The sequence below is a fragment of the Galleria mellonella genome, unplaced genomic scaffold (genome assembly GCF_026898425.1).
Source record: "Galleria mellonella isolate WM207_F2 unplaced genomic scaffold, CSIRO_AGI_GalMel_v1 utg19, whole genome shotgun sequence".
NCBI classification, from domain to species: Eukaryota; Metazoa; Arthropoda; class Insecta; order Lepidoptera; family Pyralidae; genus Galleria; species Galleria mellonella.
In genome coordinates this window covers 3,384,407-3,408,921 of record NW_026442028.1, presented here as the reverse complement: position 1 = coordinate 3,408,921, position 24,515 = coordinate 3,384,407, and the positions used below count along the sequence as shown (strand labels likewise).

Sequence of the window (24,515 nt, the reverse complement as noted above, 5' to 3'; positions counted from 1 at the left end):
AATGGGTGATAATGCAATAGTAACTCCGCCTGCGCTAACGGTATACGCTGGCGGGGCACCAGTGATAGATGATAAGTGACGATGAAAGCAGGTCAGTTAGCCCATCGTGACGAATTCCACTAGAATTAACCACGATGGTTTCCAGGGGGAACTACCTAGAGGTCGACCTGATAAGGTATAGTAATATACCCTATTAGGTCGACCAGTACTACTAAGTAATAAGACCAGTAGTACTAGTAAGTAATGGGGCTATTTGGCTCCAATACTAACAATCTCTTTCCCCCTGGGTATTGGGTATCATAGTATATTCTGTGATGTTCATGGTGCTGTTCATGCTATAAGAGATTACCATCTTGCATGTCACAGAGGTAGATGCCACCTCATTTTAATTACCATTCTAAGTATAAGAATAATAATAAAAAGAATCACGTTTATAATATTAAATAAAAAACTGTGTTTAATCAAAATAATTTATTTTCTGGTGTCCCATTCATTAATTGAAAACATTTAAATATTTAAAAATATTTTTTCATTACATGGTCTTTTTGTTATCAACAACCTTAAGTTTATTCAAAATTTCCATCATGTCATTATAAAACTAATATTATAAAAATAGATTTAAATATAATACAGGTGAATATTTACAAGTTAAAATTACATTCAATAACAAAACATAAGTATATTGATCACTCGCAATTTACAAGAAATGCATAGCTAAGAAAGTTTATAGCAGTGTCTTTTTATTTTTCACATAATAGTTGGTAGTCAAGTCTTTGGTTATCTTGATTGTTTAGCATCAGTAGCACCTAATTCCGGAAATAGTTCTATTATGCACAAATCCAGTAAGTTGTACACAAGCTGAAAAAAAAATTTAATTATAATACAATATTGAGTAAAAATAGAGATAAAAAGATGAATTCAATGTAGTGTTTGGAAGCCACTGGCAACAAAGTATAATGAAGTTAAAATAATGAAATTGAATGTCAATGAGTATTTGCTTCTGTAATGTTAAACCTAGTCTGTAACGGCATTTCTGTAGGATTCCATTACAGGACGCATAAGGAGGGCGGAAGAGATGATATCTACTTTTCCTCTATTATCATCCCACTCCTGTAAGCATCATAGTGTATTTATGTCTTTAGAAAATAGTTACCACTTTTTATTGGGTGACCAAGTACTTTTGTTAGAGCGAAAATAGATGGTAATGGGGCCTAACATCGCCATTGCTTATAATCAAATTTTACTAGTACTATTCTATCAGATTGATTTCCAAGCGCGAGTGGAAACTATTGTGGTTAATTCTTCTTTTTTTTATACAACTTGGAATGGCAAACAAGCTGACGGCCCACCTGATGGAAAGTGGTAACCGTTGCCTATAGACATGAGCAGTACCATGGACATAACATACTATACTGTTTCGCCCATGATACCCCCCATGCGTTGCCATTCCTGAGGACTCAGGTATTATTCCTCAGTACCCAGTAAATTCACGCCATATCCCACCCTTCAAACCGAAACACAGCCATGCAAACACAACTGCTTCACGGTTAAAACACGAATGGGACAGAGGTACCCAAGCAATCGACTTTTGTACAAAGTCTCCCTCTGGTCTTGAAAGCAAGATTAATATTAGTCATTAACTATAATGAGAAAATCACCCCGTTTGATATTCTAAATTTATATTTTTACTAGTGTTCTAAATGTGAAAGGGAGTTTGTTTGCCATCTTGCAACGCCCGAGCAGCTATATACATATAAAATCACTATGAATTTTAGTATACATGTACGTATACGGGACAGAGAAGGTTCTATGCTCATTTTTATCCCGATCACGCGGACGAAGGCGGTGAAAAGTACTAGTGAAACAAAACAGCGAGGCGCTAGATAAGAGCGAGACCTGTTTGTTGAGGTGCGGCTGCTGCAGCAGCTCGAACACGCCGAGCAGCGCGCCGCGCGCCCGCAGCCGCGCCGCCGCCACTCCCACGCGAGCCGCCGCACGCGACCGCACGCGTTCTCGAGCCGCCGACGAAGCCCGTTCGCGGACTCGCGAACCGAACAGCAATTCTGCAACCGTTCATATGCTGTGTACACTCTACAACCTTCACAAGTCTACATGAAGAAATTTCTAGTAGTAGTCGTCATCGATTAGGAGTTAAATGTGGACTCATCTAAAAAATGGCCAACTGGAATATATATATATATATATATATATATATATATATATATATATATATATATATATATATATATATATATATATATGAAACAAAAAGACGACGTCTGTTAAACACCAACGATCAATGCGCAACTGTAAGACTCAGAGATAAATCAACGATCGGAACTACCAATAATAGGACAGCAAACGGAGTTACTCCCGCACAAATGAAATAAAAATATACAATATTATAAATCAATAAAAACATAAATAAAATCGTAAAATTTAGAACAGTAGTAAATTTCGCAGGAGATGTACACACCGTGTCCCAGCCTGATGAAGTGAGCTAGCCTAGGCTGCGGCAGCAGGCGAGCGAGTGTCCGCTGCAGGAACACAGCGACTACTGCATCCGCCAGCACACGCGTCCTGCCCAGTACAGCACCCACCACGCGCGTCAACACGTCGCCTCCGTGAACTACTTTTATTACTAGAATAGAAATCGTGAAAATACTCTTTTTAATCGTCATTTTTTTAAAGATTTTGCAGCTGTTAATATTATTATCTTTTTTTTTTTCACAACAAACGTCCCTGACAAACGAGCATGCGGCTCATCTGATGGTAAGTGACTACCACCGCCCATGATCACCCACAACACCAACGGCATTGCAGATGTGCTGCCGGCCTTTTAAAAAGGAATATGCTCATTTCTTGAAGGTTATGTTGTCGTATCGATTCGGAAATACTGCTGCTGGAAGTTGATTACAAAGAGTGGTTGTGCGTGGAAGAAAGTGCCTTGAAAGACGCACGGTGGAGGACCGCCACTCGTCTAGATGGTTGGGATGAAATTTTAGTTTATGAAGGGTTGTACAATGGTAAAAATCAGCAGCAGGTATCAATCCGAACAATTCCTCAGAGCACACCCCATGATAAATTCGGTAGAAGATGCACAGAGATGCAACATCTATTAGTATCTAATATGAACCCACAAGAAACTCAACAGTAACTCTTTCCAAATATAGTAGTCTGAATTAATATAGTTATTTAAAAGCTCATGCTATAATCAATATCACAATTTTTATGATTTTAAGAAGTAATTTTGGTAAGAACCCTCAATGCTGTGTAAAAATAAGCACTGAAATAAAAAAGTTTTACACATTCTTCAGAAAATTTATAAAGAATACTATGTACCTACATCTTTTTTAATGTTTACATAAACAACAGATAGTTTTAAAATGTTAAAAATATTTCACTTAAATATAAATATTGGAACTTTATTGTAAATAGCTGAAATAAAACGCAACTGACACCTTTTATGGCGGGAAATCCATAATGTCATATTAAAATAACTTCAAGTAAAAAAAAAAAAAATACAACCAAGCCAGACTTAAGCTAGTGGTTTCATTATATTTGAAACACTGAACAAAATTTAAATAAAAAAAATGAAGCTATTGTTGTTTTACTAATAAATAAATAATTATTAAATAATAATTAAATAAATCTTTAGATTATTAATCATTCATTAAGTTTTAAATTACTTATTTTAAACAGTTGAAATAAATATTTAATATATATGTAGTTAATTACTTTTCGGCCATTTCCACACTAATGATGAACCTATTATTGTTTATTTATTTTTACTTTATAATACATGCTAATAAGACATACCGATACATGACAGTAAAAAACAAATGTTAAATATGTTATTCACTATATAATTTACAAAATGACTTACAAAAAAACATAAGGCAGTCTGTGAAGCCTTCAGGTGCGCGTTGTAGCGTGGTCCCCATGGTACCCACCCCCACTCGTCCCCCGCGGAGGCCGAAGTTGTCCCCGAACACGCCTCCGAGAAAGTCCCGCGGCCGCCGTGGACCGGGCGAGGGGACAGCCGTGGGGACTGTTGATTCCTCATTCACTTCCACTGCCTCCTCCACATTTTGTGCGGTTCCTTGTTTTCTGCAAATTGTTATAGCCTTTTTTAGTATTATAAATGAGCAAGTGAGTTTGTTTGTTGCTTGGCGCTTTACCAATTATCACGAAATTTGGTATACATTAGGGGTGGATAATATATAGCAATGGGGGGAAAGGGACTGTCAGTAATGGAGACTGAGAATCCCATTGCTAGCAATATAACCCAACCAGGTCGACCTCCTCGCGGTTCTCCCTGGAAACTATCATGGTTAATTCCTTGTAAATTCGTCATGATGGGCTAACTGGCCTGTTTTCATTCTCATCTATCACCCTTCACTGGTGCTCCGCCAACGTATCTCGTTAGCGCAGGCGGGGTTACCATACCATTTTCACCCATTAAAAAAAATGGGATCTTTATATATAAATAGTATAATACACTTAACTAGACGACAAGACCGTCATACACATACAATTAAAAAAATAGAGATAACAATATGTGTTCTTCAAAGAGGATGTGTTAAGATTTCTTCAGGGTGGACGAAATGCACGTGAAACCCATGTGTCGCTGGCGTCAATACTAGCATACCGTTTTCCAACAGACAGGCTCTCTCAGGGTTTGTGATATAAAAAAATACTTACAGCGCTTGATACCGCTCTAAATCCGATGAAAACAGCAAATTCCTTAAAAAGCTTTCCAAGTGCTGCCCTTTTTCTTTCCTTAGTTTGTGTGTGACGGACTGGTATAGATTCGCTAAGTCTGTACTGTTAGCGTTGAGGGTCGACGCCTGGACCACCATGGAGAACTCTCCATCGAAGGTGAGGAACAGATGGAGAAGCTCACTCGTTTGGAGAAGACTCTTCTGCAGTAATCTTTGAAGGAAGTCTTCGTATTTATACCTAAGTGTTTCAAGGGGACTGTTGTCTCTGAAAGTTGCAAACAACAAATTGATGTAATAATCATGTATAGAATATTTTAAATAATACTAATATTATATAAACAAAAAAAAGAGTTTGTTTATTTGTTACCTCTTAACACTTTAAATGCTTAACCAATCACTATGAAATTTAGTATGCACGTACTATGTGAGATAGAGCAAGGCAAGCTACTTTTTATCTTCCAGTCACGCGGAAGAAGTCGCGGGTTAAAATTAATATTACATAAATAACAAAAATTGTGTTGTGTCGCACTATTATTAATGTATTACGACCTTACTCTATCCCACGTGATGAAATTGGCACACTTGCCACTTTTATTTTCTATCCAATCTAGCCAACAGTTTTCCTATTTACCAGAAGGAGACTTTGTACAAAAGTCGATTGCTTGGGTACCTCTGTCCCATTCGTGTTTCTACTGTGAAGCAGTTGTGTTTGCATGGCTGTGTTTCGGTTTGAAGGGTGGGATATGGCAGTGAATTTACAGGGTACAGAGGAATAACACCTGAGTCCTCAGAAATGGCAACGCATGGGGGGTATCATGGGCGAAACAGTATGTGTGTGTACTGTTATGTCCATGGTACTGCTCATGTCTATAGGCGACGGTTACCACTTTCCATCAGGTGGGCCGTCAGCTTGTTTGCCATTCTAAGTGGTATAATAAAAATACAAACATGCACATTCACACATAAAACACATTTACATACATACACTCATACAATTATAAACACACATATGTAATATATACCAATATATAAGTAAATATATACATAAATACAGTTTTAATATTTTCATATACATACATAAAAATATATTCAACGCATAATATTATAACGAGCGGTTAACGCACCGGCCCGGGTCCGTGCATTCACTCACTGCAGCGTGCATCGAATTGAATATTCATGTCTACAGGCGACGGTTACCACTTTCTATCAGGTGGGCCGACAGCTTGTTTGCCATTCTAAGTTGCATAAAAAAATATATAATTACTTATTGGCAAGCAATGCTATCGCAGATTGCATCTCGTTGGGTTCCTCACATACTGCACTCATTCGCTCGCGCGTCGTATAAAACTAATAGTGCATTTTCTATTGCGACACCGATTTTTTTTATTCCTACACACCTGATTTTATATTGAAGACAGCCGACACCTATCTAACATGTCCCCTCTAAATATCCTATAATATGTTACCTAGATATTAGAAGTTTACCACATATTATGTAATAGAATAAACTACTCACTCATACTACATTTACAGTGCATAATTGGTTGTTCACGAAACTCACCTTCTAGAAGGCAACTGTAGATCTATAAACAGTTTGTCTCCATGAAACTCGTGTAATTTGCTTCTCAGTAAATGAAAATCGTGCTCGCTCCGCTCCACGGTCGATAAGCTGACCGAGGAACTAGTCTCGACGCGGTGTACCGCTAGGGTGAATACTCGGACCGTTCCTCGTCTTGGTGGTAATTGCTAGTAAAAAAATTATACGTAAGTAGATTAATTTATTAATATTTATATAATTAATCGCATAGGCTAATAATACATACAGATAACACTTTTATTTTAATATAGACAAATTAGGATCAATGAGAACTGAATAACTGAGAAATCCCTAACAGTGGGTATGTTTTTGTAATTTCATTTTGCATCATTTACTTAATAAAATTTAATGTGCAAATTTGCCTCCATAACAGAAATTTTTGACAGTATATACCGTTTTCAATTTATAACATTGTCATGTAAACTTATTTATTAAAATTTATCAATCCTTCTATATACCTTACGTCAAAGATCCATATACATATATAAAGGGAAAATGTTCTTCTTCTATCTTCAGAAATAGGGTTACAAACTCACCAATTTTGCTTCAACATTCGTCAGAACGACTTTGTAAGTTCTCAAATCGTGTTCCCTTAGCGTTTGTTCTGCGGCTACAGCGTCCAAATACTTGAGGATGTCCATCTTGTCTCCACCGTCGCCATCTGAGACGTCAGAGTTATTGAAAGAATCCAAAACATGTCCGTAAATTGACTCTGGCCTTAAAGGGATCGTAGGTCTGAAATAAATAATAATATTGTTTGGGAAAGTCACATAATAGGAATATTATTAATGTGAAAGTGAGTTTGTTTGTTACCTTATAGCGTCTTAACAGCTAACCAATAACTATAAAAGTTGGTGGTTACAGGGTACTGGGATATTACATTAGAGTCTTTATGAATGAAATGAATGAAGGGTACTATAGACACAATAGTATACTCTGTAATATCTATGAAGCACTAAAGACGTTCATGTCTATAGTTTACGGTTACCACTATTCTTCAAGTATGCCATCAGTTTTTGTCTATTTATGTATCATAAAAAATGAACCTCCGCAGTGAAATTACAAAATGTAGAATCGTAACACTTACTTCTTAATTGCCTTAATATTTCTCTTTTGATAACCAGTCGGTGATCTGGTACCAACCACGAGTTTGTAAAACTGGAACAAAGAATTTGAAGTAAAAATTAATCAATATTTAATTGGCCTTTATTAATTTGATTACATGTATTATAAATGTAGTGATATTAATTTATGTACTTATGGGTTGGAGAACCTAGATACCAGCTTGAACCCTTGGACTCAGTGCAAAGACGAGCTATAAGAACTGTCGATGATCCCAGGCTTACAAGTGGTATCGAACCCTTAAGTATTAGGAGATATTCTGCCTCATACTAAATGTTCTACCGCTTGTACAATGAATTGTGCTCAGAGGAACTGTTCAATATGATGCCTATGGCTACTTTCTATAATACTACGGCTCGCCATCGACATCGTTCACTTCATACCCTACCTACCTTAAGAGGTTTTGCCAATAGGTGCCATGCTACCCGCACGCAATTTTTATACTTTTAGTGTCCAAGTGTCCAGTGTCCAAGGGGCTAGTGTTCGAGTGTCCAGTGTCTGAGTGTCCAGTGTCCGAGTGTCCAGTATCCGAGTGTCCAGTGTCCGAGTGTCTGAGTCTCCAGTTTCCGAGTGTCTGAGTGTCCAGTGTCTGAGTGTCTAGTGTCTGAGTGTCTGAGTGCCGAGTGTCACTAGACACTCGACACACGGACACTGGACACTCAGACACTCGACACTCAGACAATGGAGACTCAGATACTGGACACTCAGACACTGGACACTCAAACACTAGACACTGACACTGGACACCCAGGCACTGGAGACTCAGACACTCGACACTCAGACACTGGACACTCGGATACTGGACTCTCGGACACTGGACACTCAGACACTCGACACTGGACACTCAGACACTCGGACACTCGGACACTGGACACTCGGACACTCGGACACTGGACACTCGGACACTCGGACACTCGACCACTCGACACTCAGACACTGGACACTCGGACACTCGACACTCAGACACTGGACACTCAGACTCTGGACACTCAGACACTGGACACTCATACACTGTACACTCAGAGACTAGACACTCGGACATTGGACACTCGGACACTGGACACTCGGACACTGGACACTCAGACACTGGACACTCAGACACTGGACACTCAGACACCGAACACTGGACACTCAGACACTCGGACACTCGACACTCGGACACTGGACACTCGGACACTGGACACTCATACACTGTACACTCAGACACTGGACACTCAGATACTGGACACTCGGACACTGGACACTCGGACACTCGACACTCAGATACTGGACACTCAGACTCTGGACACTCAGACACTCAGATACTCGGACACTCGACACTCGGACACTGGACACTCGGACACTGGACACTCAGACACTCAACACTCATACACTGTACACTCAGATACTGGACACTCAGACAATGGACACTCGGACACTGGACACTCGGACACTGGACACTCGGACACTCGACACTCAGATACTGGACACTCAGACTCTGGACACTCAGACACTGGACACTCAGACACTGGACACTCAACATTGGATACTCAGACACTAGACACTCCGACTTTGGACACACAGACACTGGACACTGTTATGGGAATCTCCCTAGGAGGTAGATAAGAAGCAGCGCTCACTCACACCTGTTTAATATTCTTTTACGTATATACTACAATCGCACAATTGCCGCCAAGACCTTGCTGGGAGCCTAGATTTTCTACAATATCGCCACAAAACGTGCACGTCCAAAATTATGATCTGAATAGCAGCGCAGACAGACACAAATAATCGTCTTAATTAAAAAATCGTGAAATTCCACAGAAGAGTATATAAATTGGATAAATTACCTCTTCACTATGTAAAAATCTTGGCAACATTATTTTTTCTAAAATTGCGTGCGATTGCCTAGCGGCCTGGTATAGTGCTCGACTGGTTTGTAATCTGAAACAAGACAGGTATGTTACACAATTCGACAGATACACATTTTTAAAGTAAAGTAAACAAATTAAGATTTTTTATTTTTTTATTTTGACAAGTAATTTTCAATTTAATCGATCTATTAAATAAATTACCAGATTTCAACATATGTAACATATATATGTACATGTCCAAATCGAACTATTAATATTAAATCGCACCTTATTTCTTCCATTTGTTTCCACTAACTTTAGACAAAATTCATATCTCTGGCGTACAAGCGATTATTTTATCTATATAGAGATCTCGATTTCGACTTATTTAATTCTAAGATAAAACACAATACGTGTGCCGAGTCAATGGTTCATCTTTGAACGTGTGATTTCAATTGTTTATTTTGTATAACTGCCTACCTATAATGTTTGGGGGGAAAGGGATTGTTAGCAATAGAGTTTGACAGCCCCATTGCTAGCAATATGCCCTATTAGGTCGACCTCCACGTGGTTCCCCCTGGAAACCATCGTGAACAATTCTTGTTGAATCCATCACGATGGGCTAACTGACCTACTTCATCCTCACCTATCATCCTTCACTGGTGCCCTGCCGGTGTATACCGATAGCGCGGGTGGGGTTGCCATTCATTCATTATCGTCCATTAAACTTATAATGTTTGTACTACTATAATGTTGTTACTCTAAATTTAATTTAGTTCATTGTAAGTATCAACGATGTCATGTGCATTAGCTAAATCTTGTTTTTATTTGTGAAAACCTATAATTGGCTTTTTATATTTAATGTTTTTTTATGAAATTTTCTAGCTTTTTTTTTTATTCAACTTAGAATGGCAAACAAACTGACGGCCCATCTGATGGAAAGTGGTAACCGTCGCCTATAGACATTAGCAGTATCATGGACATAACAGAGTATACTGTTTCGCCCATGCGTTGCCATTCCTCAGGACTCAGGTGTTATTCCTCCGTACCCAGTAAATTCACGCCATATCCCACCCTTCAAACCGAAACACAGCCAAGCAAACACAACTGTTTTACGGTTGAAATACGAATGGGACAGAGATACCCAAGCAATCGACTTTTGTACAAAGTCTCCCTCTGGTAGCTGTTGGTTTTTCTTTATAAAAAATAAAATATATAATGAGGCAGGTATCTATATATCTGTACGTGTCAGGGTGGCTACCTTTTAACAGCGTCTTCCTGATGCAGGTCATCGAGCAGCTGCTCGAGGTCACGCGCCAGGCGCGGCGGCAGCGGCGGCCGCGAGCCCGGGTCCACGTGCTGCCGCAGCCGCCGCGCCTGCTGCAGCAGCTGCGCCTGCTCGCTCGCGTCCAGCTCAGGGTTCAGCAGCTTACACTGGAATACTTCTGCAAATTGCGAAGGGGAGGTAGGAGGATTTTTAGTAATAGGGTCAAATAGCCCCATTATTAGCAATATAGGCTATATTGCTAATAATGGGGTCAAGGGTCAATGGGTCAGGTCGACCTCCACGTAGTTCCCCCTGGAAACCATCGTGATGAATTCTAGTTGAATTCATCAGAAGGGGCTAACTGGCCTGCCTTTTCATTCTTACCTATCATCCCTCATTGGTGCCGCGCTAAGGTATACTTTTAGCACAGGCGGGGCTACCATTCCATTATCATCCATTAAAAAAAAATACATTAAGCCAGTGTTTCCCAACCTTGTTTGTGTCATGCCGCACTTGAACATTTTTAAAATTTTTATGCCCCATACATAATTTTTCCCGATAAAGTTTACTTGACAACTCTAATCGCCCATTTGATATTTAGGTAACGTCCAAACGAAATTTTACCTAATAAATTATATACAGCATTTTTTTAATATACTTTTTTTGTTACATTTGGCACCGATATCTATTCATTACATTTAAATGGCATTTTTTAATCCCCCCCCCCTTAACTATTAAATTGCCCCCTTGTGAGGCGTGGGCCCCACATTGGGAAACACCGCATTAAGCTATAGAATTATTCTATCACATCACTCACTGATATCCTTGTAGAACTGCAACAAATGCATATGGCACGTGGTCTTCATGTATTGCATGAAGGCGTAGAAGTAGTCCTGGTCATTTATAACGAACTCCAGGTCTAGCCGGAGCAGTTTCCCACGCTGACTGTACACAGTGTCGTTGTGGCGTACGAACGTCTCTAGGAACTCTACCTGGTGGATACAAAAGAGCAAGTCAAATATTTCCCATTCATGTTTCTTTCGTTCAACAGCTTCGCATGGTTGTTTCGCTTTAAATGTAGACAACAGAGGTCGCCAGTTCGGAGGCCGACCACATACTCATTTGTTGCAGTATCCGGCCGTAGTACCTTCCTAATGCTCCTCAAATATTGCGTCTAAACTGCGCCCACCATGTACCCTCTTGTATAAGCATTCCGCCACCCGTATCCAATAGCGAGGACGGGATGCCTTAAATACTGTACCGCAAACCATAAAAAAAGGGCGATATCATCATCACCATCATGGAGGCAGTGTATATACAGGGTATGGAAGTATGAAACCTTAGTCTTAAGGAATGGCAATACGTAAATGATACCATGGACGTTAAAATATATTCTGGGTTTTGTGCTATTCATAACTATATGTGACAATTATTACTTTCCAGTAGACACGGTTTCAGTTTCCAATACACAGAGTTTGTTACCATTCCAAATTGATAAAGGTTGTGTCCCAGAAAAAATCAATTGTGACCACACCAGTTATTTTACTCTAAAAATTAAACCTTTCAATAGTGAAATTTATTTTTAAATAAAATTATGATAAAAATTCTAAGGGCATAATCTGTAAGTATATGCTTTTAGATATAAAAAGAACTTTCCAAATCGATTTACTATTGATAGAGTTATGAGGCAACAAACATAATAAAAAAAAATATAATCAAATTGAAAATTTCCTTTTTTTATAAAGTCGGTTGAAAAAAATCACTGTCTAAATAATTCCCCTACTAACATTTGGTAACAAATTTAACAACGTTTAGACTACCTCAAAGATAAATAACATACATAAACATTACATACCCTTTGCATGTATGAATCCTATAAACAATGAATGGCAATGCATGGGGGTATCATGGGCAAAACAGTATACTCTGTTATGTCCATGGTACTGCTCATGTCTATAGGCGACGGTTACCACTCTCCATCAGGTGGGACGTCAGCTTGTTTGCCATTCTAAGTTGCATAAAAAAAGCAATGAATTTCTGTTAAAAATGAATTACACTTCCTCAAAAAATCAAGATTGACTAATTATATATCTTGCAAAGGAATCCCTAACAGCTCTAAAGTTAATTATTATGAACCTTATAACCTTGTTGTTAATAAGGTAATTAATTGCTTATTAAAGCAATACAAATTGTGATAATTAAATTAGGATCGTTAATAACTATTGAGAATACATTTAGACTCTTATATATGATGTGGAACAGTCTTAATTGTACTTCTTTGTATTTAATATTGATTAATTAATAAAAATACATTTTAATGTTGGCAATAGTTGCCACGCTTGGCAGGCTTCTAGAAATGTTTTATGTAGGACGCTGCTGCCTATCCCTTGACCTCCCTTAGTCGACTCTTACGACATCCACGGGAAAGGAAGAGGTGACCTATTCCTATTCTATGTCGAAACCACACGGCGAAGATAAAACAGTAATTTGGCGTATTAATTTAAATTGTTAGGTTAAGAGATAAGTTTTTTTTACGAATTCTAATTGTAGTTTATTTATTTATTTGTTATAAGTTACAATAACAGTTTGCAAACGGAAATGAACCATTGAAAAGAAAATTATTATTAAATATATATATATATATATATATATATATATATATATATATATATATATATATATATATATATATATATATATATATATATATATATATAATTTATGTTAAGAGATGACTACGTGACTGTAATATTTGTTCTATGCTTAATTTAATTTATAATTTATGTACAGAATGAAATTATTGTATCTACTATGACATTCAAATACAAATTTTGTTTATGAATAAATAAATAAATAAATAAAAAGTTTAGAGAAGTGGTGCCTCAGAATCGAGCCCAATATCAACAACGTACCTTATAGTTAGGTGTGGTGGGCAGCTGCGCCATGGTCTCGTCGCCGGTGGCGAGCACTATGATGGTGTTCAGGATGTACGGGTCGGCCAACACGTCCGTCAGCGACAGCAGCACCCAGCCGGCGAAAATTTCTCTTATTAGCACACGAAATACTCTGCAATCGGGCAAAAGACCGCCAAATATACTTCTATGTTTATGTATAAATATTGGCATAAAGGGCATAGTCTTGTAACATACATTGTAGTTTTTTTTTATACAACTTAGAATGGCAAACAAGCTGACGGTCCACCTGATGGAAAGTGGTAACCATCGACTATAGACATGGGCAGTACCATGGACATAACAGAGTATACTGTTTCGCCCATGATACCCCTCATGCGTTGCCATTCCTGGGGACTCAGATGTTATTCCTCTGTACCCTGTAAATTCACGCCATATCCCACCCTTCAAACCGAAACACAGCCATGCAAACACAGCTGCTTCACGGTTGAAACACGAATGGGACAGAGGTACCAAAGCAATCGACTTTTGTACAAAGTCTCCACACATAGTAACCCCTGGTAACCATCGTGGATACTATAGGCATAATAGGGCATCTTATAATGTCAATGATACTGTTCATGTCTACGACGTACGACAAAGACGACGGTTACCACTTTCCATCAGGTGGCCTGTCCAGCTTATTTGCTATTCTAAGTATCATATTTATTAACTGTCTTTGTTCAATAAATTACATTCACATCTAGTTAGTTAAATCTACTAGTCATTGAACAAGACTGAGCCTGTCTCAGTGAATAGTTAAAAAATCTCCTTGGACTTATATAACTAACACAAAAAAAAAAAACTAAAAATACTAACGAGTTTTGTACGTCGTTGTCGTGTAACAGGTAGGGCATGAGCGCGTTGGCGAGGCTCCTGAGGTAGCGCATCTCGGCGGCGCGGCTGCGGGCGGCGGGGTGCGGTGTCCCCATGCCGCCCTCCGCCCACACCGCGTAGTGCCGCAACACACATCCCACCAGCCGCTCCAAGATCAACCGGGAGTAGTCCACCTACATTTGAAGAGAGGATCATTGTTAATGGGCGAAACAGCATACTCTGTTATGTCCATGGTACTGCTCATGTCTATAGGCGACGGTTACCACTTTCCATTAGGTGGACCGTCAGCTTGTTTGCCATTCTAAGTTGTATGAAAAAAAAAAATTATGAAGATAAAAATTTTATACATCGGTGATTTAGAATTGGCTCACCTTAAGAGCTCTTCTGAGCAGACAAGCAGAGGCATATCTGAGCTGATGCCTCAGTTCGTCCACGAAGAAAGGTTGCAGTGTAATCTTGCTGTACCATGTATTTACGAACTGGTCTAATATCGCATTGTAGAACTAGAACAAATATTAAAATATATAAGTACATACAGTTGAAACAGGTGTTCTTTTGTTAACATAATAATATAAGATAGTGTTCCAAAAAAATAAACTTCAATTGTAGCAAAACGTGTTATTTTAAATTAAAAACTAAACGGATTTTGTTAAAACGTATATGGGACTAATCTGTAAGTATATTGTTACAGATTTTTTTTAATGGGTGAAAATGGTATGGTAACTCCACCTACGCTAACGGTATACGCTGGCGGAGCACCAGTGAAGGGTGATAGATGAGAATAAAAACAGGCCAGTTAGCCCATCATGATGAATTCATCAGGAATTAACCATGATAGTTTCCAGGGAGAACCGCGAGTAGGTCGACCTGGTTGGGATATATTGCTAGCAATGGGATTCTCAGTCTCCATTACTAACAATCTGTTTCCCCCTATTGTTTCAGATTAAAAAATAACTTTCCCAATTTTCGGTTTATAACTGACGGAGTTATTAGTAATGAGGTAACAAACATAAAAGAAACACAACCGAATTGAGAACTGCAGGTTCTTTTTTTTGTTATAAATATATATTCTTTATTATACTAAAACATACAGTAATAACAACAAGTTAATAACAATGTTAGCAAAGGCGAACTTGTCTCTAAAAGAGATTTCTTCCAGTCAACCGAACACAGTAGAAACAGTTTCACTTTGCGTCGTAAAACTAAAACAAACATCGCTAGTCTAATATTGAGTTGTACAATTAGAACAGCACATTTATCACCACACAATATATAATTCACAGTGTGTAACGGGTAAACGGACAAGGTAAAATCACAAGCAAAACTCAACAATTATTTCTAACTCTCAATAAATCTCCCTAAGGAACTTTCTACACGAACTTAGCGCCACAGTCATAGCCACCCACCCTCGGGGACGAATAGATTGTCAGTAACAGAATCTAATAATCCTATTGCTAGCAATACACTATATTTTTATTTATTCATACTTTTGCACAAAATAAAATATGTTTACAAGGCGAAATTAATATCTGACGGCATTCTCTACCAACCGTTACGCTAAAAGAGAGTAAGTGGTGGCTACAAAATCAATTAGTAAATAAAATATCTTGATAGGTAACAACAACTATATCAGGATGATTTCCGTATGGTTCCCCCTGAAAAACCATCTTGGATATCAACCTAAATCTATCTTCACCTAACATTATTCATCAGGGGGGAAAGGGATTGTTAGTAATGCGCACTATCAGTCCCGTTGCTAGCAATATACCCTATCAGGTCGACCACCACGTGGTTCCCCCTGGAAACCATCGTGCTGAATTCCAGGTGTATACATCACGGTGGGTTAACTGACCGGCCTTTTCATCTTCACCTATCATCCCTAACTGGTGCCCCGCCAACGTATACCGTTAGCGCAGGCAGGGTTACATTCCATTATCATCCATTGAAAAAAAACATTCATCACTGGTATAATCCACCCTTCCCTCGGTCAAATTTCGACCTAATTAAAATGCAATAAAGCCTAATTTAATTGTCTCTAGCTAAATTTTAATTCAGAGTAATTATATAAGATTATATTGATAATGTATGTGTTATGTATATACATATATATTAGTTTATACAAAACACTACACATTGTAAATTATAAAATAAATATTCATAATGACAATGAAACAATAGTAACCAATGAATTCGTGTTTCGTCATTCCTTAACGTAATATCGACGTCGGCAATGTGACAGACAAATAAAGCGCGGCACAATATTATTCGGTACCAACTCTGAGTCACTCAAAGTGTGATAAGAAAATCAATGTTCAATATACGTCTAAATAACTTATAATCTATGTTAGTCATAACAATCAATTGGAATGTTTTAGAAACAATTTTACATAATATCTGTATGTAAGAGAGTGAGCAAGAAACATATTAAAATATCTGTATAGCTTTCTTGATGTTTTGTTCTTTCACTATCCAAGCTATCCATCTCTGAAACTTTTTACCTTTCCTTAAGATCAGCGCAATCTCTTGCGTCGTTCAAGAGGCAGACAAATTCTCAATACCTATCTCTCTAATTTGCTACATATTATTTACCTTAATCTATTTAGTATATTTATTTTTATATACTATTATTTGTATTATATATGTATGTTTATGTAATTTAATCTTATTTTTATATAAATGATATTTAGAATAATATTTTATTTGTTTTTTTTTTGTATTTGCTGTCTGTCTGTGTAGCCCTGTCTACCTCTCTCTGTATTTATTCACAATAGTAGATTGTTTTGCTAGGTTATCTGTAAGAGATTGCTTTTGGCGATAAGGCAACCTTTTGTGTATGCACATTCAGTATAAATACTCCTATATATTTCGTTTCTCAACAGTTAAAAACCATTCCTTTAAAAAGATAATAATAATTTAAACCTGTTGTTTTTGACTTTGAAGATTTAATAAAGAACTTTAACATGCCATTTTATAATAATTATCTACTGCAAAATATGGCAGATAAAAAATATCTGACTACAGTTATTAACACAAAAACCTTATCCTAAACTGTCAAAATTTTGTTTTATAAGTTAAGGTTATTATTTTAAATGATTCTGTGATTTTTATTATGGTTTCTATGTTCCAAAATAATTTATTGTTATTTTTGAATAACAATAACATTTATTACACATAAATCAAGATTAGATTAACCTATTTTTACAAATCTAGTTATGAAAATTACAATTTTAATGATATATTATAGATAATTATAGATAACAATAAGTGATAATTGTATGTCACAATAACCATATTGTTAATACCAATTAAAATGAGGTATACTGATTAATTCATATCACAGCATGGTTAAATATTAAAACATTTTTAATTTATGAATATTTATTTATTCTTAACTGCACAATAAATTTTTTGTACTTTGTACAAGTGGCGAGCTTAATGCCATATGGAATTCTCTACCAGCTAACCATTATATAAAAACAGAAAGCATATGAAGGGCAGATGTGGTAAAAAATATGTAACATAATTATGGTAATGTACTGAAATAATTATACATGATACATAAAAAATACATATATAATACATAAACATTAATTTTAATACATATCCTAGTATATATGAAATATATACAACAAAACAATAATAAGCATTATGAATATGTAGAAACACATTGACTATTATGAGATTGATTTACAGTGATTAATTAAAAATTAAATATACACTTACTGGGTACAGAGCGCATTAATTTACAGTGATTTTATTCCAAAGACCAATATCAAGGATGATAAAACAATTGAACATAAATCCAGAAATTAATGTAATCAATAAATAATAGAAAACCTTAAATATTATTTAGAAAAGTGCCTAGTATTCAGACAACAAATATATTTATTTATTCTTTAGAACAAAACATGAGTACAAGGCGGACTTAATGCTGAAAGCATATATATTTATATAAAACATAATAAAAATAAAAAGACAAAATATATAAAAACTATACATTTGTGTGTGATGTGTATATGTGTGTGATAAACCTATTATTATTTTACTTCATCTATTATGAATGAAACCTTAACTAATGTATTTCTTTTAAATTAATAAATTTTCTTTAAAATATTTTATTTTAATTAATAAAGTTGCCCGCTGGCCAAAACTTATCTGGCCTATTCTCTACGTCAAGAGTTAGCAAAATATTTCTACATACAAATGAAAAACACCAAAAACTTACATCTTCTATGGCTTGATCTAGTTGTTTATGTATTTGGAGTCCATCCCAGGGCTCCGAAGACAGCCCTGTACCATGTCGAGCACAAGTTTCTGATCCACATGTTGCACAACCCTAAAACATTTTAGTTTATAATAAAACTTATAAAATATTTTTTAAACATTATATGTATAGTTTATAATTAAAAATTTTCAATATGGATATTTTTTAAATCTTCTAACATTATCACTTAAAAAACTATGTTTTGTTATTTTAATTATTTAAATAAACTTAATTATAAGTAGTATTAAATACTCATTTTTTATAATTGTATTGCTAGATTTGGAATGCAGTTTAAACTGAGAACAATCCTAATAAAAACAATATGGAAAACACTAATAAAAAAATTTTTTTGTTATTTAATTTAAATTAATTTAAATAAACTTAATTATAAGTATTAAATAATCATCTTTTATAATTGTACCGCTAGATTTGGAATGCAGTTTAAAGGACATTTTAGAGAACAATTTTTACAGCAGGATATAGATCTTGAGAAGAACTGGCAAGAAACTCAATTGAATTACTTTTTTTTTTTAAAGCCAGTTTATTTACAATGTATATTTATATAGTGATGCTAACATTAAATGAAAATTCTTTGATTGTTTCAAGTAAAACTGAGAATAATCAGCTCTTTTTTTTTAACTCAGCTTTTCTTCTGGTGGGTTACTAACGAAATGGCACTTTAAATTATCCAAGTAATTTTGTAGAATTGTGGAATTTAGCCCGTAATAACAAGCCAGACATCCCAACACATAACTGAAGGTTATAGTTATAAAGTGAAATCTGCAACATTGGAAACTGGGTTAAACAGATTTTACATGGCAAACAACGCCGCCGCTATGTTATCCATATACCCTACCTGTAAAAATATAAAACTGTTAGCGAAACAGATATAACCCCCAAGTAAATAATATATTTTTGATTCTCAAAATTTTCTGTAAACTTTTTTTGACATCTTTCAGTCATGGTTAGGCGAACATTGCAAACAAAACAATGACGTTATAACTTCAACCGTTTGACAACAAATTATTGCCATTAAATAAGTCATAATACCCTACAAGATTTTGCCAATTTTTTATTTTAAGATGAATTTTTGTGATGAGTATATTTCGTTTTTGAATATTAACTGGACAGCAATAGTAAAGATTTTAATAATATTGATACACTAATATATCTCTATAATAATAATACTAATATAATATACTACTTACTGAAAAGTTTATATATTTTGTATAAAAATTATTTAATATTATATACCATATCATATCAGGCATCAATTTTCCACTGCTGTCTGCCTCTCCCTATTAGGGGGTTTTGCCAATAGCTGCCACGCTTGGCAGGCGGGTTGACAACCGTAGTTAAACCTTTTTGGTGATATTTGAAAACGGACGCAACTGCCTATATCTTGACTATTAAGTCTTCTTAATCATCTGTTATAACACTCACGGCAAGACAAATATATACTGTAAGCTTCTAACTGTGCCGTTTTCTTTTAAATATAGTACCTACAAAATTATATATTTATATTTAATTGTATTTATATACTTTGTATAAAAGTATTTAATACTATATACATTCTATAAAAGTTATATTACTACAAATATTACTTATATGGCAAAAAGTTATCAAACTACATCAAATTTACCCCTAATAGTAGAAAATTACCAAAATCAGCAACATTCAATGTTTTCGTCCGGAAATTGTCATCATTTAATTAATAATAATAATTTAATAACTTGACTGAAGATTGATTGACTGATAAGAACTAACTGACGTTTTCATGACATTTCTTTATTTTTTTTCTCAAGTTCTAAACCGACAGATTATTTCCAAAATTATTTAATAAACTAACCTCAATTTTTGACACAAAAATAAAAGAGATTACCTAGGCACTCTATATACTTTAATTATATTTTATAAAATAATAAAATTATCGAATTAAAATATTTTTTTAATTATAACACGTAAGTATAATGAATCTTTTTATGAATTAAATATAAATTATACGATTTATTACTTTTAAAAATTACCTATTAATAAAATATAGTGTACCTAAGAATCATGTGATTAATTTTTTTATACTCTTTATATATTTAAATATAGTTACTTTATTCCCAAATTTTAAGTATTTGCCTTAAAAATGTGTAATTAAATTGACTAACTTGAGGAATATTATTATACGCAGTTGATAATAAATATATCTAATTAAGTAATTATTTTTCAAACCGTTTATTTTATTTTTGATGTTATTTTTTTTTAATTATAATAATTAATCATTTTTCTTTTGCCTTTCTTTTTGTGGATAAATTAATACTACTACTACTCAACAATTTATTTATCTAATTTTATTATTTTCAAATTATATTTTTAACAGATTTTAAAATGGCTCTACAAAGATACTTTCTACAGGCGACAAAACAATACATAATTAAATGTCATATTCTGCAGTCAAATATAAGGCCTTCTTATTGCCAGTTGCATCATCAATACAGCAGTAAAACACAAAGAAAATATACTGATAGGCACGAGTGGGTAATTGTAGAAAAGGAGATTGGAACAGTTGGTATAAGCAAATATGCACAGGAATCTCTTGGAGATGTTGTTTTTGCACAGCTACCAGACCCAGGGTCTTTGGTGTTAGCTGGTGAGGAATGTGGTGCATTGGAAAGTGTTAAAGCAGCTAGTGAGATTTATTCTCCAGTAAGCGGTACAGTGACAGAGAAGAATAGTGAGGTGGAGGACAAACCGGCACTTATAAACACATCCTGTTATGAGAAAGGCTGGCTCTTCAAACTTAAATTGACGAAACCTGAAGAACTAAATGATCTTATGACTGAGGAACAGTATGAGATATTTTTAAAGACTGATGTAGCAAAGGAGAAAGACTCATAAATAATAATTTGTTATATTTTAACTGTTGCAAACAAATGTTCGTAAGCAATCATACTATACCCAACTACAATAATGTAATATCTACAATAAGTTAGTTTGAGGCAGCATTCTCTAAACATATCCCTTACTTGTATAGAACAAAAATAATTGAGGCCTATAAAATCAAAGATGGCTAAATCCAAGTCTGTCAAATGTTCAGGAAACTACACAAACTAATATTTTGTCAAGGATATGGATATATTGTTATAGTCGTAGAATACTGACGGATCTTTATATGTAATATTTGTCAGATCCGTCAGTATTCTACGATATATAGATATGCATATATATTTTATATTTTAAACCAGATTGAAGAAAATATAGAATGTTAGTAATAATTTGAATTTTAATGAATAGAACTTTTATTTAAGAGAAATATTTGAGTACAGATTGAAAATGAAATAGATTTTCTAGTGTTTAGGTGCCTTTGATTTTATAGGTCTCGATTGTTATTTTAGTAAACTAGATCACAGGTATTTTTTTAATATGTAACGGTTTAATTACAATATCATAACCATGATGTAATCATACTGTTAAAGTTTGAGCTCGTAAATCAGCCTATGACTATATATATATAAAAACATCCTATTCATTTTTGGTCTCAAAAATCTCTAAATTATGTAAATCAAACAAGAAATCACACAAATACAAAAATATAATCACAAAAATCTATAAAAGAAAAATTGGTAATATCTGTTTGTAATTTTATATTAGTTATACTAATTTCCAAAATGTCAAATAAAAACCCATAAGTTTATTTGCATTTCCATATCATATAAAAAGTTTAGATTTTCAATAACACCAATGTGAGTGTAATGCATATTTTATATTACATTTTAAATCATCAAGTGAGATTAAAATATTCATTTGTTTTACAATAATATAATGTCGAGGTTTTAATCATACAAACAATGTTCCTATCATTTAGAAATGTCTACATATATATCTATGTTTATTTATTAATGTATAAAAATAGTTTTAATCTTAAAGTGCAATACATTATCTTTGTAAATACCTACTACTTTTATTGATAATACGCTATTACTTGTGTACGAGAGATGTTATTGGGATGGAAATTAAATTAGGTATACATTTTGTTTGTTGAAAAAATAATAAATACGGGAGAGGAAGGGATTGTTAGTGATGAGATTTAACAGCCCCATTGCTAGCAATACACCCTATCAGATTGACCTCCAAGCAGTTCCCCCTTGAAACCATAGTGGATAATTCATGTTCAATTGGTTACTATGGGCCAACTGACCTGCCTTCATCCTCACTTATTACCCTTCACTGGTGCCCCGCCAGTGTATACCGATAGCGCAGGCGGGTTATAGTTCTATCTTCACCTATTAAAAAAAAAGTTTTTTCTTTTATATTTACTTACCTGGGAGTTTAAAACGACTTGAATCATGTTCTTATTAATGTACTGATCATCTCGCGTTGATCATTAAGTGCGTAATATGAACGTCTTTTTTTTTAATGGATATTAGTGGAATGGTAACATCATCTGCGCTATCGGTATACGTTGGCGTGGTACCAAACGAGTGATGATAGATGAAGATGTAATCACCTCAGTTAACCCCCTTAGATTATATAGTACATAATACATTATACTTAATCTATGGTTAAATTATCATGGCGAATTCACCAGTAATTAACCACGATACGATAATTACTCGAGCTTTATTGTTAAGAGTGGGGATATTAGACTCCATTACTTACGCCCCCCCCCCCCCCCCCCCCCAATATGGATGTACAGGCTAATAAGGTCAGTTATCTGTCCACTGCTGAACATAGGTCTCTCCATAAACTGTCGTAAGAAACGTGACCGTTCCTTATGATATTTTACCATTGGTGGGATATTGCCAGCATTGCCACGCTTGGCAAGTATTTTGACAACTGCAGTTTGACTTTTAGTAATGGTTTAAGACGAACGCTACTGCCCTTCTCTCGACCATTAGGTTTTTTTTTATACAAACTATTCTGTTTATATTTTTTTTTGTATGTTTCGTCCATTTACCTTCCATTCTTGAGGATTCGGTGTTATTCCATTAAATTGTTAGCAATTTGTGAACGTTATGCATTCTTGAAATACAATGTAAAAAAAACACAAATGATTCGGTGTTATTCCGCTGCAGTGGAAAGAGTGGGTCGGTTCAGATACTTGGGACATATCGTGACAGAGGATCTTCGCAATGACGGAGATGTGGAACGAGAACGAAGAGCCCTGGCCGTCCGTTGCAACATGCTCGCGCGAAGGTTCGCCCGTTGCACATTGTTTCAGCATTTTGTCACACACAAAATTGCACCAATTACTAATATATGTTTCATGATTATCGTGTAGCAAATTTCTGGGCTCACATTCTGAATTCAAAGAATGAAATCCTCAGCACATTGTCCCAGTGTCTGAACAGTCCCATTCAAAAGTATTGGTTGTCCGTGCACCAAGACAGGAACATTAAATAATGTTCTCTTGCTTCTTGCTATATTATTTACTTTTACTTTTTATAAATTATAAATTTTCTACATATTTTAATTTTTATGTTTTTCTTTTTGTATATTTTGATTGTTATATTTTTATATGTTATCCGTGCACGTTGTAATACAATTGTAAATAAGTGATAAATTATTATTATTATTATTATTATTAATGACGATTTCAAATCATTTCATCTGTGATAAATATATACATTTTAATTTAAACAATTTAAATACAATTAATTAATACAGAGTGGTAGTATCGCTCTAAATAAGTGATAAATGAATCTTTTAATGCATACCTACATTTACGTTGAGGTAGGCAATAGAAATGAAATGTGGGGTTAGCCGTCGCGTTCTTCCTCATTCCCGAAGTAGCGATACTGTATTTATCAATAGATTTGTTTTCGGCTTTGCAGAGGTGCATTTTATCACAATACATTGAATTGTCTAAGTATAGGTACAAAATATTAAATTCCGTAAAAATATCTGACATATAATAATATACATATATA

The 24,515-nt window shown here is 35.0% G+C and overlaps 2 protein-coding genes across 2 annotated transcripts; one reads left to right on the top strand and one right to left on the bottom strand.

The window, feature by feature from the left end:
• Positions 1–456: 456 nt before the first annotated feature.
• LOC113519971 (sorting nexin-14-like) lies at positions 457–24,088 on the bottom strand. The gene is made up of 16 exons (XM_052894045.1): positions 24,084–24,088; positions 18,556–18,666; positions 14,702–14,833; positions 14,313–14,503; positions 13,455–13,608; positions 11,360–11,534; positions 10,537–10,720; positions 9,273–9,366; positions 7,409–7,479; positions 6,858–7,056; positions 6,286–6,470; positions 4,705–4,989; positions 3,887–4,110; positions 2,477–2,641; positions 1,897–2,063; positions 457–858 (listed from the first exon to the last, which is right to left on the bottom strand). The coding sequence occupies exons 4-16, from the start codon at positions 14,423–14,425 to the stop codon at positions 778–780; spliced, it is 2,097 nt and encodes a 698-aa protein (XP_052750005.1). The 5' UTR covers positions 14,426–14,503; positions 14,702–14,833; positions 18,556–18,666; positions 24,084–24,088; the 3' UTR covers positions 457–777.
• Positions 20,381–21,499, top strand: LOC113519974 (glycine cleavage system H protein, mitochondrial). The gene is made up of 2 exons (XM_026905233.3): positions 20,381–20,555; positions 20,966–21,499. Exon 2 carries the CDS (start codon positions 20,974–20,976, stop codon positions 21,481–21,483), a length of 510 nt encoding a protein of 169 aa, XP_026761034.2. The 5' UTR covers positions 20,381–20,555; positions 20,966–20,973; the 3' UTR covers positions 21,484–21,499.
• Positions 24,089–24,515: the final 427 nt, after the last annotated feature.